General features: G+C 44.7%; 1 protein-coding gene across 2 annotated transcripts; it reads left to right on the top strand.

Annotated features, from left to right (window-relative positions):
• The first annotated feature begins 3,158 nt into the window (after window positions 1-3,158).
• LOC307075294 (uncharacterized protein) lies at window positions 3,159-12,861 on the top strand. Of its 2 annotated transcripts, XM_079735843.1 has the most exons (9): window positions 3,159-3,262; window positions 5,481-5,592; window positions 6,974-7,275; window positions 7,393-7,555; window positions 8,275-8,376; window positions 8,731-8,926; window positions 9,246-9,360; window positions 10,027-10,201; window positions 10,913-12,861. In XM_079735843.1, exons 2-9 carry the CDS (start codon window positions 5,482-5,484, stop codon window positions 11,123-11,125), a joined length of 1,377 nt encoding a protein of 458 aa, XP_079591969.1. In that variant the 5' UTR covers window positions 3,159-3,262; window position 5,481; the 3' UTR covers window positions 11,126-12,861. The 2 variants fall into 2 exon arrangements, with proteins under 2 accessions (XP_079591969.1, XP_079591970.1); XM_079735844.1 differs by lacking the exon at window positions 5,481-5,592 and having other exon boundaries at window positions 3,165-3,262.
• Window positions 12,862-18,787: the final 5,926 nt, after the last annotated feature.

Genomic DNA, 18,787 nt, shown 5'->3' with positions numbered 1-18,787 from the left:
TGGTGAAATATATTCATAGCAACAAGGTCTTGTTAAAGTTGCAGCCTATTCATTGTGTTTTCATGTCCGATTTGAATGATATTAAGCTTAAATAATTATGTGATTCATGTATTTCTTCAAATATTTGTTCCATTTAGTTTTATCAACTTTAAAAACGAACTTTCTCAATGCCCTGTTAATTCCTGAAGTTTGAGTGTCTTGAAAGTACAGGTGATATGAGTCATCTTTCAAACATTTACATTTACATTTAGGGCATTTATCCAAAGACGATAAGACGCTTTATCCAAAGCGACTTACAATAAGTGCATTTGTTACAATAAGTACATTTGTCATAAGAAGTGAAACAATATATCGCTGTCGGTACAGTAAAGACGTTCATAGAACCAAGTGCAAGTATTACAATCGCTAGGCTAACCCATTCCCCGTGTAAAGCAGCGATAGCAGCTACTGTAGATGCTACACAATTAAGTACCTTGAATAAGTGAAATGTACAAGTGCCAGGACGTACAACATTCAATGGTTGCTGTGCATTGGTTTCTATGCAGAGTCGAGATGAACTCTGAACAGGTGAGTTTTGAGTCTTTTGCGGAAGCTGGTGAGCGACTCTGCGGTCCTGACATCGGTAGGGAGCTCGTTCCACCACTGAGGTCCCAAAACAGAGAAAAGTTGTGACTTTGCTGATCGACCTTTGCTTGCTCTTAGCGATGGCGGTACCAGACGTCCAGCTGAGGTAGTTGAGCGGAGGGATCGAGCTGGGGTGTGTGGCTTTACTAATGCTTGGAGGTAGGCAGGGGCAGTTCCATCGACTGCCTTGTATGCCAGTACCATCATCTTGAATCTGATGCGAGCTATTACAGGGAGCCAGTGGAGGTCTCGGAAGAGGGGGGTTACATGTGAGAACTTTGGTAGGTTGAACACGAGGCGACGATCTAAGGCCAAAAATCCCACACACACACACACCCACACACAAACACATCTGTGGTGGAGAACTTCTCAGAGACGAGTGTGTGCTTATTTCAGTTGAGACTCGTTACTGTGTGTCCGCCCTGTGTGACATATGGTGGTGCGTGCAAGTCGAGCCCAACCCGTCCGCTCTTTAGAACCAACTCAACCAAAGCCGGCCACATAACTCAAACGACGAGTCAGACACAATGAGCCGTTCAGGTCAATAGCGAATTACTGACAAACTGTCACTGACACGAATGATCAATAGATGTTAGATGGACTAGGTGGGGCCCAAAGTCTTAAAATGTCAGAGGCATGTTGTAAAGAAGCACAAAGGCCTCTTTGTGGCGGGAGATGTCAGAGTTGTTTTGGTTTAACCAGTGGCGGTTGAGATGACTAATGAGCCAATTCAATGCACGGATTTTGCCTCCAAGAATATAAGGCATCGGTCACGTGTGTAAAAGGTATATGTTGACCCCTACCACTAGCTAATGAATGTTATTTTGATATAATTATATAGGGGAATAGCCTATAGCCTAATGTAGTAGTATAAGTAGTATAAGAATCTCTATCACACACACAAACACACAGACACACACACACACACACACACACACACACACAAAAATCTGATAAGGGATGTCTGGCCGGCTTAACATTCCCAGACTGTCGACTCGAGATTGTGAGATGTCAACGTATTGGAGACTGATGATGTATCACGATCGAATCGACAAGTGCCTGCAACAGGGACAACCATTGTTCTCCTGGGTGGGTTTGAACTGGACAGATGCCTGTCAGGCTCTGGACATACAATAGGCCTGCGCTGGTGTTGACTTTGTTCACTCATTTTCAGCCATCCGTACGAAGGGCCAAAATGTGTGAGAGTTTGAATTCCAGTGACGGCAGACTCCGCGACGGCTCTCCCTACTTCCGCTGCAGAACGTGAGCGCGCGGTGCGCTCATGCTCCAGAGAACTACTTCTATCCGGTTGTATGTCTGTGTGTGTGTGTGTGTGTGTGTGTGTGTGTGTGTGTGTGTGTGTGTGTGTGTGTGTGTGTGTGTGTTTGTGTGTGTGTGTTTGTTTGCGTCTGAGTTTGTGTGATGACGAATGACAAAAAAAAAAGATGGAAGAACACAGTTTCTCTACATTGACACACTGTATTTGTACCCTGTACTGTATATTTTATTTTTTAATTTTTATTTTTTATGGCCCTACCTCTCTTGCACGCTTGTACAACACAAATGTTTATATGACTGATGATTTAGGGCATAAGCTCCATCAATTTAAGATAGTTTGACCGAAAAATACAGACTGGTGAGGTTACAAACTCTTGTACAAATTAAATGTTTGATGATTTTAAAGTAAAATAAAGTTTTTAATTATAATCTTTAAATATCATGTTTTGCCTTTTTTTTGTGCCACTCTGGTTAAACACTGGCCCCTCCTTGGCCCCTCTAGTAACATTTGTCTAGAACCGCCATTGTTGATGAAAAACCAACCTTTGTGGTGGTGGATCCTAGACCGGTCTAGCTGGGCTGGGCTGTTGGTCTTGGAAACATTGCCAAACACCCTCGGTACATCTCCATCATCACATCCACAATCGGATCCACCCGATGATGGGCTCCTCCATACAACAGACGTTTGTGAGTAAGTGATCTGTGGAGATAGTGCTCCATTACCACGCAGGAGTGGCAACGTTTGCGGTTACCTGTTCACACTGTTTACTACTGTTTACTTAGGGTTTGTTGATGTTTCGTCATTATGGAATTTGCGTTTCAAAATGCTTCAAAGTTGCTTTCTTTTTGTCATGATTATCTTGATAAGCAAAACTAATGCACATTTATCACTAGAAATGTTATCTTGAGTTATTTTGTATTTGGAATTACAAACTTTTTAAACCAAAAAGCTTGAAAATCAATGGTAAATTTGCAAAATGTACGTACATTTCCCTCTTCTCTCTCATAAACAAAATCCCAACAATAGCTCTATATATGGTTATATATTTTTCGATCTATCGAGATAGGGATTTAAATATAAGATACTTGATCAAAATTATTTATTTGAATTGTTAAATCCCATATGAATAAAGTAGTTAATATTATAAGTATAGTGTATTTAGTAAATTATCAATATAATTAAATGGGTTCTAGAGGAAATGCCAGCGGAATCATACCTGACCACTCCTGTTGAACCACTCAGTGATAGAAAGGTAGGTCGTGCCAGCAGTAATCTGCTCAGAAATGTTCTAGTACATTTTGGAAGGATTACCAACTTGTAGGCAAAGAGTCAATTTAACTTAAACCACACGAGTGACAGGTCAGTGAAACATTTACCTTTTTCTACATCTGTTTTAATGAATACTGATATACATATATATATGTATATATAATATGTATATTATTTATTTATTTATTAGGGATGTTATGATCAGACGACGATCATAGATCACAGTGAAATATAAATTAATAGGATGTTTCTTATGAAAATTATTTTGTGCGAATTCACGGAAGCGTAATGCATTCCATAGAAATAAAGAATTCTGCTTTTGTTTTTTCTGAGTCAACAAGTTTATTATCTCTGAATTCTGAGAAAAGTTTTCATGTAAAAATACAATTCTGCGACATACCTCAAAACCCAAGAAAAGCTCTCAAGGGCTGTATTTCAGAGAAGCACACATATCCCACCTGCTTACTTTATTTTTATTTTGGTTTATGTTTGAGAAATTGGTAAATCAACCCCCTACTTCAATTTAAAACAAAAAGGCAGATTTATTTTTATCCATTCAAACTTTTCTCAGAATTCTGAGATATTTTGTCTTTTTTTCAGAAAAACAAAAGCATTTTTCAGTACGGAAGCACACTTCCGTACTGATTATATCAGGGTTCCTACTTAGTTAGTGTTATATGTTATACTAATTTAAATGCTTTGTGTTCTTATCAGGACCATGTAACCCATTAGGTTACAGGTCTAGGGCTATATAAGTCTACGGCTTCTGCTTTTGGTGCAAACCTACATTAAAAATGTATAATAACAAAAATAATATAGGGAGAATGAATCCCGGTGAGATGCAGGCTAGTTATTGCATCCTATCACTGAGATCAACCAAAACCTTTTTGGTGATGATAAGCCTAGCTTTATTGTGAGTCAAGATGAATTATGTTAAATGTAACATCACTGTCTTCGACGTTTTTTTTCACGAGTCACGTTATCCCTATTAAGGCCGTTGAAACGAGTGCGTCGACGCCCACATCAGTCATTTATACACATTATTAATTTATGCGCAAGGTGCTCCGTTGGTGTTCGACATCATTAATATACATTGAATATTCATGACCGCCTTGATTCAAGGTCCCTCATTGGACACAACCAGAAAATGCACGTTAACGTGTCAATTTTTGTTGCTGTAATACGTCCAAATTTTACACATTAACGCACACAATTGGTCGGGTTAACACGTTATTTCTAAGACTTAATTTGCGCTAATGGCCAACCGTAGATCGCCTCCTGCAAACGGCAAATTTCAAGTTGATCGGCCGATCACCGATCACGTGTTTAGGGTGTATATCGACCAAGAATGATCAATTGGTATATATAATTATATATATAAAACTGTATGTTTTTATGTTGTACTGTATGAAGGCCCCTATCAAAGGCTTTTTTATGAAGACATTGATGAATGCTTTCCAATCTTGGGTTGACAACATGAACTGAGATATGGCCCAGGTATCGACAGGCCCCTCACCTTTCCCTCATTAGATAGATAGATAAATACTTTATTTATCCCGCTGGAAAGTTCCCTCAGGAAATTCTACTTCCAGCAGCAGCAATCACCATGTTACAAACAGAACAAGAACTTACAACAAGTATAAATTTGCAAAAATGCAAAATGCAAATACATCGCCTCCTAGTCTATTTAGTCTTTGTGTTTCCCTTCCTTTGTGCCACCGAACAATCCTCCAGTAAAGACCATTCTCTCTACTCTGTCGTTTGCCTCCTGAGTCATGTATTTGAGTCCTTTTTCTCCTGTTGGTCACCCAGCCGTCACAGCGCCGGCTGAGCCAGGGGCGTAGGAATGAGTTTAACATTGGGGGGGACACATATCGGAAACCTGACAGATCCGTTAATGGTTTGTACAGAAATATGTCATAAATGAACTACACTGAAAAAATTCACAAATATATTTTATTATACTAAAAAGATGCATTCATAAATGTAAAGGAAAACACATTTTGAATGGCAGTAATGAACTGATGAATATCAAATCAATTCTTTAATTGCACGCTCAATCATCCAGTTTTTGTAGAATAAGAAGCGGTGACAAGACGCTGTGTTGCGCTTTCAAAATAAAATAAAATATTTTTCTCTCCCCGGTATAATTCTTAGATGGGACAAATGCACCTGTCTCCAATATTGGAGGGGACACGTCCCCTCCGTCCCCCCCGGTTCCTACGCCCTTGGGCTGAGCTAAACCATAAGAGCGATTTGATGAGCGTTGTGTAACGAGCGTTGTGTTTGTTCCTGCCATCCCGTACAGCATGTCGTCATGGCGACAGAGGAAATGGTCCTTCCTGGTTCTTACAATTCTGCTGTACTCGATCATAATGGTGATGATCAGTCTCCTGCAACCGGAGCGGGCGAACCGGCTGGTGAGTTCGGAACGTTTTGAATAGAGTTGTTCCGATTGGTCGGAAGGTCAGAGGTGAAAAGTCGGAATGGGAAACGCTCCATCTCTGACCAACGTGCGTTCGAGCTAACAAATCTGAAAAACATGGATGCTCCCGCTTAACTACAAGCAAGGGCGTAGGAACCGGGGGGGACGGAGGGGACGTGTCCCCTCCAATATCGGAGACAGGCGCATTTGTCCCACCTAAAAATTAAACCGGATCTGTCAGGTTTCCGATATGTGTCCCCCCCAATGTTAAACTCATTCCTGCGCCCCTGACTACAAGAATCCAAATGCATTATTCTAATTATAGATTATAAATGTAAATGAGCTAGTTCTGAAAAAAATAATTGTCGGCAGAAAGTGAACAGACTATACATTGCCGTCATCGTAAGAGAAGCCTTCAAAAAGAACAAGTGCTATTAGTAGTTACAATGCTAGATGCCGTATCGGAGTATACTTGGTATCGGCCGATACTCAAGTTCAGGAATCGGTATCAGTAGGGAAAAATGGTATTGGAAATTTGACCCTCATTAGACGGTCAAAATGTACGGAAGGCCATTGGGGACAGAATACGCGTTAACACACAGGAATGGCCATGTTGAGACAGCCGAAATGATCGCTTTGACTACACAGCCAATAATACTGCAATATTTTGTCATATTGGAATGTCTTTTCATCTGCGATTCTTTTATCGGTTATGAGCACCCTTCCCTTTTCTGAAATTTTGACCAGATACATTTCTAGAAGATCCACTAGACTCCAATGCCGTGTCTGAAATCGCGCACTTACGTAAGTGCACTTACATTGAGTGCACTTCATTATCCCTACAGTACACTTACTTATAGGCGCAGTGCTGTCATTTCTACAGTGCACTGTCAAAACAGCCTTCGCGCACCTACCGGAAATGAGATGCAGTTTGACGGTTCTTCTTCGGTGGTATTTTTTTTCTGCTTGATCATTTCCATAATTCGCCCATCATTTTAATAGCTATCAATTTAAATTACCATCAATCAATTTCTATCGATTTTATCTGTTTTTATTTTAGCGCTGAATAGTACTAATCAACTCAAAAACATTTGACGTTCCCGCCCCCTCCGCTACGTAGACAAGATGGCGGCCGTTGAGGGTGGAAAGTGTCCATCGGTCCACACTCAAGTTCTAGATCGTTTTGAGTGCGCCACCGAGGTACTTCCAGTGCACTGCGTTTTGGCACACTCTCCGTTTTTGCGCAAAGTGCACTCAAAAAAGTAAGTGTAAGTGTAGAAGTGCGCGATTTCAGACACAGCACAGGTCTCCGGAGTAAACAGGAAGTAACAACCTCCCCTTGTCCTAAGCCCTTCTCTCGCCTGCTGCACTAACAGAAGCGTGAGGCCTGCGGCTGCAGCGTGCGCTCCGACTCCGAGACCTTCACCCAGGTCCCCGGCTCCAGGACCCTGCTCATCAACGCGTTCCGCGAGCACCGCACGCCCGCGGCGAGCGTCCGCCTGCTGGCCATCGTGCCCGGCGAGGAGCGCTCCCTGCGGAGCCGCTGCGTGTTCTGTTGCCAAGGGGACGGCGAGATGGCCACGGCCACGGCCCAGCGCACCACCCACCGATCCAACTACTTCTTCCCGTACGGGACGGGGGACTTCCTGTGCCTGATCCCCCCCGGCTGCGAGCCCAGGTAGGGCCATTCAAGAATGTTTATTTCACTGTCGCCAATGGAGCCTACAGTGACATTCGAAACACACTTGACCGATATTGAGGGCAGCTGCTCTCTGATTGGCTGGATGTCTCCCAGGTTCGTTGGGCTGTTGTCCGGAGACAGCGTGGACTTCACCAACTTCACCCTGCTGCCCGTCCTGAACCGGGCCCCCGTGGAGCGGCCAAGGCTCCCGCTCCGCTTCACTCTGTGCATCGCCAACATGTTCAACAGCTACGACAACGTGCTGCAGTTTGTCCAGGTCACCAGTCTCAGTTTGTCCAGGTCAAAGGTCACCAGTTTCAAAGGTCACCAGTCTCAGTGTGTCCAGGTCAAAGGTAACCAGTCTCAAAGGTCACCAGTTTCAGAGGTCACCAGTCTCATTGTGTCCAGGTCCCCACTTTCAGTTTGTCAAGGTCAAAGGTCACCAGTTTCAGAGGTCACCAGTCTCATTGTGTCCAGGTCCCCACTTTCAGTTTGTCCAGGTCAAAGGTCACCAGTCTCAAAGGTCACCAGTCTCAGTGTGTCAGGGTCACAGGTCACCAGTCTCAGTGTGTCAGGGTCACAGGTCACCTGTCTCAGTGTGTCAGGGTCACTGGTCACCAGTCTCAGTGTGTCAGGGTCACAGGTCACCAGTCTCAGTGTGTCAGGGTCACAGGTCACCAGTCTCAGTGTGTCAGGGTCACAGGTCACCCGTCTCAGTGTGTCAGGGTCACAGGTCACCCGTCTCAGTGTGTCCAGGTCACCACTCCAGTGGAATAACATGGGTCCCCATAACTTCCATTTTGGTATCTAAACCATGTTATGATGACCGGTATCTGTTGGTACTCTCCCCCCTACAGCATGGATCCAGAGACATCCCAGTGATGACAGCTTTTAGACACAACAGAAACCAGTCAGCTCACACCCCTGGTCACATGATACACAAATGTGGATTGTGGAATGGAATGGAAAAGAACCTGTGCTTCTGTGGCTATGCAGGCGATGGAGCTCTACCGACTGCTAGGGATCCAAAGAGTCATCGTCTACAAGACCAGCTGCTCCGCTACCATGGATACGGTGCTTGATTACTACTCCCGCAAGGTGCGCTAAGAAGCTAACCCGCTAACATTTTTGGCGCTTATTGTATGTCGTACATCTTGGCACTTAATGTAAGCACTTATCGTATGTTGTACGTCCTTTCACTTAAAAATAGTTATTAAGATCGCGTAGTGTCTTATCCTATCTACCTTTTTCGTAGACGGGAAGGGGTTAACCTAGAGATTTTAGTGCCTGGCACTTGTTTCTATGAACATCCTTACTGTTCCGACAGCGATATATTTGTTTATTTTTCTTCTGACAATACTCATGCAAGTCGCTTTGGATAAAAGCGTCCGCTAAATGCCCTAAATGTAAATGTGAATGTAAAAGTACATTGTTTCGGCCCTCTCCCCCCAGACGGGCTTCCTGCAGGTGCGGCCCTGGCCCATTGACGCCTTCCTGAAGCCTTCCTCCAGCTGGACGCCGTCGCTGGGGCCGGGCCAGATCCACTACTACGGCCAGATCCCCTCCAGCAACGACTGTCTGTACAGGAGCATGTACCAGTCCCGCTACGTCCTGATGCACGACGCCGACGAGGTCATCCTGCCCGCAGGTACGGCACAATTGAACTTTTCGGATTTTTGGGGGTAAGGGGGGAGGCTATGGCGTGCCTAGGTGAACAAGTGATTTTTGAGCCTTTTGCGGAAGCTGGTGAGCATCGTTGAGCAGTTGATCACCAGTTATGGGCAAGGTTTCACGTTGTTAAAAAAGACTCGGGCCAATCAGATTAGATAACTTAGTGCATGCTCTCTTCGCTGTGAATGCAGTTTTCTCCTCATCTTTTAACATTGTTAAGTGATGAGGACGACCGCTGTGTCTTGCGGTGTTCATCCCATCGCCACTGATAGACGATGGTGTCAATCTGTTGACAGGCAACGTGTCTTTCCAAACGCTGATCAGTGACCTGGAGAAAGCCCACGGAGAGAAGGTCAACTTCTACTTCCCCAACAACGTTTTCCCTTACGAAGAAAAGGAGGAGAACAGCAGGTACGCCCTTCCGCCTGAAGATACGGCAACGTTTCATTCCAATACATTTATTTAGCCGACACTTTCGTCCAAAGTCACTGACGTGCATTCAACAATGAAGATATACCCCACAAAGTGCAAGATTAATTTAGGTGCAAACAAATCACAAAATAAGCAGAGCAACTGCTTTTAAGTGCTAAGGTACAGAAACAAGAAATGGAGACCAATTCAGAATTATGATTATTTTAAGGGGGCATATTATACCACCAGGTGTGAGAGGGATTACCATTAACTTCCAGCAAAGATCTACTTATCCAGCAAAGATCTACGTGGACACGCCCACTAGTGATGTCATATGGGGCAGATTTTCGAAACGGCTTGTAAGGCTAATCACACTCACAACTGGTGGTATAATATGTCCCCTTTAATTTCTAAAATGTTTTTATAATGTAGGCTATGTTTTTATTGGCATATATATATATATATATATATATTAATGCAAATAACAATTTTTTTTATATTTATTAATTCAAATAAAACAAAAAGATATTATTTTTAAATAATTAATATTATATTAATAATATTTTTATTATATATATTTAGCATTTATATATATGAATATATTGTAATATTTTGCATTCATGTATACATACATAATTATTTTTTTGCCTCCTGTGTGCTCCTCAGGTTTGACTTTCCAGAGTGGAGGAATGTTCCTGGCTCCAACTTCCTTGGTCATGTTCTGAGGGAGCTAGACACGTCGGGCTACAACACGGGGAAGCTTGTGCTGGACCCCCGCGGCGTCCTGCAGATGGAGGTTCACAGCGTCCACGAACACATCGACGGAGGACGCACCGAGCGGGTAAGCGTCGTGACATAAACTCTAGCAGTCATTCCCAAAGTGTGGTCCGTGGGCCACCAGTGGTCCGTGACGGTACTGCAGGTGGTCCGTGGAAAAGCAAAATAAAATGTAAAATAATAGTATTTTTTAACGTTCATTTTACCAGGAAATAAAATATGTTAGTTAATATGTCAGTTATTTTTAATGCAGGGGTTTAGTAGGCCCATTAAGAGGTGCGGGTGATTCAGGTAGGACTGTGTGTAGACATATTCGGGTCTAGAATCCAGACCGCTCCCAGCTCATTTCTGACCAATCAGGGCATCTCTTCCACGATTGGTCCAGGAAGACATCACTCACGTGTTTAACTGAAATGGGTACACTTTTCATTGGCTGGGAAACATAAGGAGGGCGGGAGCAGAGAGGGAGTTTAGTTCCGGTTAACTTCGGTTATTTTCTGCCCTCCATCTTTACACCCTCTAATCTTACCGACAGCCTCTTTAATGTCCCGTTTTCCTTGTTCTATCTATAATAACTCGGATCAAGAATTATTAACGCATACACCAAATTAATAAATCAGAGGTGAAATATTCTGGAGTACTTCTCAAGTGTATTTTTTACATTTCAAAACCGATGGTCCCACGATAATTACACCAATTGTAAGAAAACACTTCCTGCCCTTAAACTTCACAATTGACTTATTATGACCGCATGACTCCTGTTGACCCCGTCCAGATCGGCCGAGAGCGCGGCCAGCTGTACCACGTGCGGCGCAGGAAGAACAACCAGCAGGGGGTGCTGGTCCGGGACGAGGGGCTGCTGAAGGTGGCCGGCGCCCTGGTGGAGCGGGTCAACCGCGCCCTGAGCTCAATGGGCCTCCTAAACACCACCGCTGGCCCCGCTCCAACCTCAGCCCATCCTAGTCCCGCCATGGCAGGACTACTTTGATGTTAGCTACACGTTAGCTAACACAACGTTAACGTTAGCTAATGCTAATTTTAGAAATTAGCATGACTTTGTTGCCATCAGTAAAATAAGGATTGCGACAAAGTATTGAAAAAGAAGTTTTTAATTCAGTGATTTATTTAATGGGAATGTTCATAAGAGTATCTCTTGAGAAGCTTTGCCATCAGGCCCTGAACCTCCGCCAGACAACTGCCCTTTGACCTCGTGCTCAACCCACACACTTATCTGGTATGACAAGACAGGAAATAATTACAGTTTTTTTCAATTGCTTGAACACACTTTGCAAAACTTGGCTCATTGTGTCGAAACTTAACACACAAGCAAATAAGACCGAACACTGAGAAATATACCATTCACATCTATGTCAAATTGAGACTCTTCTATCGAAACCTAACAACCCTTTGTCAAAATATCACTCTGATGACAAAATGATACACACTTGTATCATATGAATATACTTTCAGATCAGCAACAACACACTAGTCTACTTTATATAAAGCACTGCAGTCTTTCATGTTTACTGTTTTTATTCAGTTCCACAGAAGGCACGTTTTCACAACAACCAAAAAATCTAATACTCAATACTGTACATTGCAGTAAGGTACTTTACAGGGCAGTAAATTCAGTTCAAGCAAAAATAAAACAAAAATACACTACTGTACTATAAACTGTATAAACACAGCAATTGTGCGTGTGTGGGCTTATGGATCCTCGCCCTGTGTGCCGAATCCATCCATGGATTGACCTTACCTCAATGTCTCCGCAGGCTCCATTGTTCCATTGCCTGCAGAAGAGGCATGCGGGCATTTGGTTGGCGGTCATATATACGCCATCTTCAAGCTGAAAAAAAAACTTCTATAGGGTTTAGAAATGGCGAGTATATGACTTAAAATTGTTTATGGTTGGTGTACCAGTGCCGGACAAATACAGCCTGATGGAAACAAACATTATCCCAGACAACAACAACCCTAGGCTGCTCTGATCTGTCCTGTTCAGCTGCATCATGAAGTGCATCTAGAGAGTGATGATATGTTGGGTATTTTAGGGACCTATTTTTGAATGATGTTGCAGTTACCCTCGAAGGCTTATGGCGACACACAATGATATGTTTCCCCTGCGCTGCCCGGGTACGTGCACAATTGCCCTTTGGCCTTGTAGCTGGCTGATAGGTGTTCAGTTTTGCAAGTAAGTATTTTCAGCTGTGTATCTAAGTATTTTCAATTACCCAATGTGTTTTGTATTTTGAATAGATGTGTTTTCACAATGGTACACTGAGATATAATTTTTGAACTAAGTGTCTTATGTATGAAATAGTGTGTAGTGCGCAGGAGTGAGTGTGTTGCAGAAAGGAGCAAGTGTGTTGCACAATTGCAACTAAAGTGCAAAGCAGCGCTTTTGTTTAAGATATCGTTACATGTGTTTAAGGTATAGTAACAAAAACTTCAAGTTGTGTTACTTTGGTCTAAGCATGTGTCTATAGTGTTCAAGCAATTGAAAAAAACTGTAAAACGGCACAGATTATCAATCAAATTATTTTCAATGCAAATTCCAGCCTCTTCCAGGACATTTGATAAATTTGTCCATGTTTTCCATGTTTCGAAACCAAGCTTTTAAAATCCAGGTTTTCCAGGCACGTTGGAATCCTGCAAGGGTCGCAGTGTTTGAATGTGTGAATGAATGGGTGAATGTTTTACGCTTTGAGTGGCCACAGTTCAGAACATCACTGTGTAGTCCATTTATTATTTATCATAATGAATATAATTCATACTTATCGACGTAAAACGACAATCTCTCTCTTACCCCCCAAACAGTTCCTCTATTTGTAAATTATTCCATATCCCAAAAAAATAAAAATTATATTTTGAAATGTTTTAATCTCTTTGCACGTCAACTATAAAGCACCCCTTGTACATCATGTCAGTAGGGCCGAGCTCTCTGAGTGGCCAAAGACGTGCGTCGCGACGTCTGGCTGCTTTCAGTCGCTGTGGTCGCTGGCAGGCTTGGTCGCTCAGTCTATGGGCGGTCGTTAATCAGTTTATTTGCCTGTTATTAACGTTTTTTTTGAGACAGTTGAAGTGCCAGAAAGCCATGCTCTCTGGCGAAAGCTACCTACAACTCTTTATTGCTAATATTATTTTAATATTTTTCTATTGAATTACAGTTTAAAATGATGAAGTCGTTGCTCTATCAGTATCGATAAAATATATTAGTTGTAATTTGGGGCATATTCAAATGATGTATTTTATATATTATAAATAGCCTATTTGTTTTGTTAAATGTCAATAAGCCTAATAAGGTATATTATGTACAAAGTTCTGCGTTATAGTGTTAATTAAATAGGATTGTAACGAATGGAAGTTAATGCCACATTGGTACAAGCGTTATTACCGATAGGATAGTAATCAAGAGGGACGGTGTTCTATTCTCTCCACGGTCAGATGTACTTCTGCTCTTTTAGTCAAACTTACGGATGCAATCGGCCTCTTTCATTTCAACATTTTAGTATGATTTAGTACGATGGTATGATAATTAAGGTATCGTTACATGTGTTTAAGGTATAGTAACAAAAACTTCAAGTTGTGTTACTTTGGTCTAAGCATGTGTCTATAGTGTTCAAGCAATTGAAAAAACTGTAAGACGGCAAAAAAGATTATACGACGTAATGACGGGCTGCGACGCCTGGCTGGTATCGGCTGGATGGCTGCGACGACAGGCCAGCCACGGCTGGCCGCTGGCCGCTGGCTGCGGCTGGCTGTTGCTCTGGCAGGCTGACCGACTAGGTCGCGACCATAAAAGCGTCGCGACTCTTTTTGCGGCAAATAGGTCGCAACCAACCAGAGGCTGAATGAGCGACCTGTGGCAGCCAGCCATTGTCACCATGGCTGCTACCATAACTAAATCCTATGTTATCAGTAAACATTTCACTCATTGAACAGAATAAATATGCATGCGTCAGTATAATAAAAACGTACATACAATAATATATAGCTTTTGTGGGGAGGGGGCTGATTTGTGAGGCATTGAAATGCTCATTATTGTAGGAGTGGCCAATTGTATCAGTGGGCACATCAACAAGGATGACAAAACAACTGTAAGCTGTCATACAATTGTTAATCAACTATTGATATATCATTCATCACTGTATAACTAATTATAATAAACACGCCTATCGTGGCCTATATACTGTATATCTAACCAATATATTATTTTATAGGCCTATGTTTTTACTATACTGACGGACACTAGCGGCGCCAAGATTTTGATTGTGGGTCGGCCTCCAGAAAACTGGATGGGCCAGTTAAAATAATCCAAAAAAAACAACCAGGTTCCCCTTCATCTCTGTTTCAGCGCCTTTCTGCGGCACTGAGGACAGCGACTCAGTAGCCTACCTGTGTGGCTCTTGTGTCGCTGTTCTCAGCTCAGAGCTGAAGTGGACAAAGACACACACCTTAGCAGTAAGCCTAACTTCATTTATCTGTTTTGAACGTTCAATACACAAAAAGACTGAAACTGAATTTTATCGTTGGAGGGTCTGTTTCCCTCTCCATTCATTTACCCAGCACGGCGCCCAGGGAACTGTCCAAAATTATTTAACTGTTTCTTATAAATTCAGAATGACAGAAGAACTGTATGGACATGAAATAACAGCAGCATTGAATCTGACACAGCTGCTAAACACAAACAGCAGGAAAACGATCAAAAATTATTTCTCCTGTAGCTTATTTCTTAAGAATAATTGAATGAATAACATATCTAACCATAAACAACAGCATAACAATCCGAGATAACTGATAAATAATCACAAATGCACACAATTCAATTCAAACTGGCTTGTGGGACTTGGGGCTTGTTACAGCAGGAGAGGGCGGGGTTTCGTGCTGAACACAGCAAGAATTTCTTGATATTCCAGTGAATCAGTCCATTCCCTTTCAAATGAAAGCAGGGACAACGAGCTCAGTCTATCTGTCAACATTGTTGCCATTGTGCCTGTTTTTATCCGATTGACAGCTGAAAAGAGTCTCTCCACAGTACTTGTCGTCATGGGCAATGTGAGGAGGCTGTTCATGTTGGGGAAAATATCACGGGGGCATGCGTCGAGCACTTCCACAAGTGTTTCGTTCATGGTCTTGTTGGCCTTTGCCTTTCTTTTAAGCTGCTGCACAAACACAGTGTGCTCTGCGTCTTCCACTGGAATGGAAAAGTGCGCGCAGGCGGGCCGGATGAGAGCCTTGTCACCAAAGGTGTCTGACCATGGCAAGCAGGCAATGAAATTCACTCACTACTCACTATAGGCCCGGGTCAAAATGGGCGGGCCCGGACCTAAAATGGGTGGGCCCAGGCCAACCCGGGCCCAATGGTAGCACCGCGGGTGCTGACGCACGTATATTTATTATGTCCAATGAGATGTTAACTGATAACAGGCTTCTGGTTGCGACTGAAAGCAGCCAACTACAGCTGCTTTTTACAGCAGCCATGGTGACTGTGACTGGCTGCTTTGGTCACTCACTCAGCCATACCTCTAGTTGGTTGCGACCTATTTCCTGCCTAAAGGGTCGCGACGCTTTTATGGTCACGACCTAGTCGGTCAGCCTGCCAGAGCCAGCAGCCAGCTGCCAGCAGCTAACACATACTTATCATACTATCGTACTAAATCATACTACAATGTTAAAATGGAAGAGGCCGAATGAATCAATATGTTGGACTAAAAGGGCAAAAACAATCTGAGTGCGGAGAAAATCGAACGGGCATCCTCTTGAATACTTACCTAGCATCACTACTGCTTGCAGCAGTGTTAGGAAAGTTCACTTTCTACGTGAACTAGTTCAAAGTTCAGTTCACAAATTCACAGTTCCAAAATATGAACTAGTTCATAGTTCTTTTTTTCAATATGTTGCTGTGAGCTACTCGTTTTTTCTGGTATTTTGAACATTGAGCCCCCTTTGTGGTTTGTCTAGGATGAAATAGAGTGGTTGAATCAAGTATCGTAGCGAAATACAATTTCTATCGTGTTTTATTGCACATTTATCGCATTTTGCAAATCCCATTGATTTCTGTTGGAAGACTCATTGCTCGTTGGCCGGAAACGGAAAAAGGGTGTTCACGTTTGGTTGTAGTCTTTCGCTCGGTTCTAGCCCTACTAATGAGAAGGAGAACCGAGCGAAAAGACTACAAACAAACGTAAACAGCCCCCCTTTTCCGTTTCCGGCCAACAAGCAATGATTCTATGAGGTATTCTAGTCCGCTGAGCTATGAGCCAGAGAGCTAACGTTATGGATTGTACATATTTATAATTCGAAATTCGTGTCAGCCTTTATACCACAGATACTCTAGGGTCCATAGCATATAACCGCGTTGTCTGATTACAGTTTAATTCATTTCCCACAATTTAACAGCTCTCGTTTTGAAGAATAATCACCGCGTCATTCGTTTTAATGGGAATCGCGCCGGTCTATACTTTCAAAATAAAGTGTACATATTTATAATTTGAAATTCGTCCCAGCCTTTACACGACATATACTATAGGGTCAATAGCATATAACTGCTTTCTCTGATTACAGTTTAATGTAACAGTAAGCTTGCAACACCGCAACTGCAAATTAACCACACGGAGATTACCATGGCAACCGGTCAAACAACACGGCGATCTGCGCGCGCATCCGCCGTGTTGATCAAATAACCCCCATAATTGAACGAAGTTAAACCAAGTGAGCGTGCCGTTCACAGACACCAGAATGAACGAGTTCACAGTAACGTTCATCAGGCAGTAATACAGTACGTTCAGTTCACATTCGCCCAAAATATGAACGAGTTCATGAACTATCGTTCAATGAATGCGTTCAGGCACAACACTGGCTTGCAGTATAGTGTAGTGCCGGAGGAAAAGGAGGACGTAGGCAACGTAATAATAACCGTTTTAATCCAAAAACGACAGAGCAGAACAATCACTCGCAGCGCATGGCTAGAACTCGTGCAACCGCATAACCCGTCCCCCTAGACCCCCGTGACTCATAGCCAGTTCCCTCCCACTCGATCAGTAAGAGGGGAACACGAACCCATAATGTAGTCACTACACCAGCCCCCCCAGTGTTCACCTCAATATTCAAAATCCCCACGGCGAGGAGGGTGTATGGCCCGGCCCCTACGACTGGAGGCAAAGTCAGGAGGTGCGGGAGGAGGTGTGACATCGTCCATCACATCCTCTTGTTGTGCGGGGCGGGGGGCAGCGTCGACCCGAGGGCCGCAAGCTGTGGGGGCTTGTAGGGGTTGGAGGGGGGAACAGCCACGGCGTGGCAGGGGGGGTAGGACGGGGGGGCGGCCCCTGAGCGGTGGCAGAGCCAAGTCCGGGGGCAGTTCAAGGTCCAAGTGAGCCGGTTTGAGGCGATCAACAGACACACACTCCGGCGTACCCCCCATATCAACCATGAAGCTCTTGGCCCCTGCCTCGATGACACGGAAGGGTCCGTCATAGGGAGGTCGTAGCGGAGCCCTGTGGCCGTCGTGGCGGATGAAAACGTAACCCGCAGACTGCAGCTCCGGGGGCACCCGCGAAGCAGGGACGCCATGCCGCGTGGTCGGGACCGGGGCGAAGGCCCTGGCGCCGTCCAGCAGGGAAGCGCGCTGAGTGGAGGCGGACCAGGGCTCCGTCGGCTTGGGGATGAAGTCACCAGGGACCCGCAGCGGCTGTCCGAACACCAGCTCAGCCGACGATGACCGGAGGTCCTCCTTGGGCGCCGTCCTGAGCCCCAGCATGACCCACGGCAGTTTGTCGAGCCAGTTGTTGTCCGTGAGGCTGGCCCAAAGGGCGGCCTTCATGGAGCGATGAAAGCGCTCCACAAGTCCGTTAGCCTGTGGGTGGTAGGCGGTAGTGCGGTGGAGCTTGACCCCCAGATTCTCTGCCACCGCCGCCCACAGCCCCGAAGTAAACTGCGGGCCGCGGTCAGAGGAGAGGTCAGCAGGAGTGCCGTAGCGGGAGACCCACACCGCGATGAACGCCCGGGCCAGGTCGGGGGCTGTCGTTGAGGAGAGTGGGACTGCTTCCGGCCAGCGGGTCGTCCTGTCCACCATGGTAAAGAGGTAGGTGAAGCCGTGCGAGGGGGGCAGGGGTCCCACCAGGTCCACGTTGACATGGTCGAACCTCCGCTCGGGCACCACGAACTGTTCCAGGGGGGCCTTGACATGGCGATGCACCTTGGCGCGTTGACAGGCAGTGCAAGTGTCGACCCAGGACCTCACATCCCTCTTGAGCCCGTGCCAGACGAACTTCTCTGACACCAGCCGTGAGGACGGTTTCCTACCCGGGTGAGATAAGCTGTGCACCGCCTCGAAGACGGGGCGTCTCCAGTTGGCGGGGACTACTGGCCTTGGCTGACCCATGGAAACATCGCACAGGAGCTTGGCCCCTGTGTCACTGAAGAGCACCTCCTCCAGGCGCAGCCCTGTGTTCGACGACTTTAGAGCTTGGACGGAGGGGTCAGCAGCCTGATCCACAGCCATGCGGGAGTAGTCCAAGTTCAGCTGGACCGCACCGACCACCGCCCTGGAGAGACAATCGGCGAGCACGTTGGACTTCCCAGCCACGTGCTGGATGTCTGTGGTGAATTCGGAGATGTAGGAGAGTTGGCGCTGCTGGCGGTCGGACCAAGG

This window comes from Pollachius pollachius, assembly GCF_949987615.1.
Source record: "Pollachius pollachius genome assembly, chromosome: 4".
Classification (NCBI taxonomy): domain Eukaryota; kingdom Metazoa; phylum Chordata; class Actinopteri; order Gadiformes; family Gadidae; genus Pollachius; species Pollachius pollachius.
Note: the sequence above shows the minus strand (reverse complement) of the source record. Positions and strands in the feature narration are given on the sequence as shown.

What these genes read in the sequence shown, in the direction of transcription:
- LOC307075294 (XM_079735843.1), top strand. Translation starts at nt 5,482, where the DNA reads ATGTCGTCATGGCGACAGAGGAAATGGTCCTTCCTGGTTCTTACAATT. An exon ending in CCCCCCGGCTGCGAGCCCAG is followed by an intron (nt 7,276 to 7,392) that starts GTAGGGCCATTC and finishes GATGTCTCCCAG; the next exon opens with GTTCGTTGGGCTGTTGTCCG. An exon ending in CGAGGTCATCCTGCCCGCAG is followed by an intron (nt 8,927 to 9,245) that starts GTACGGCACAAT and finishes ATCTGTTGACAG; the next exon opens with GCAACGTGTCTTTCCAAACG.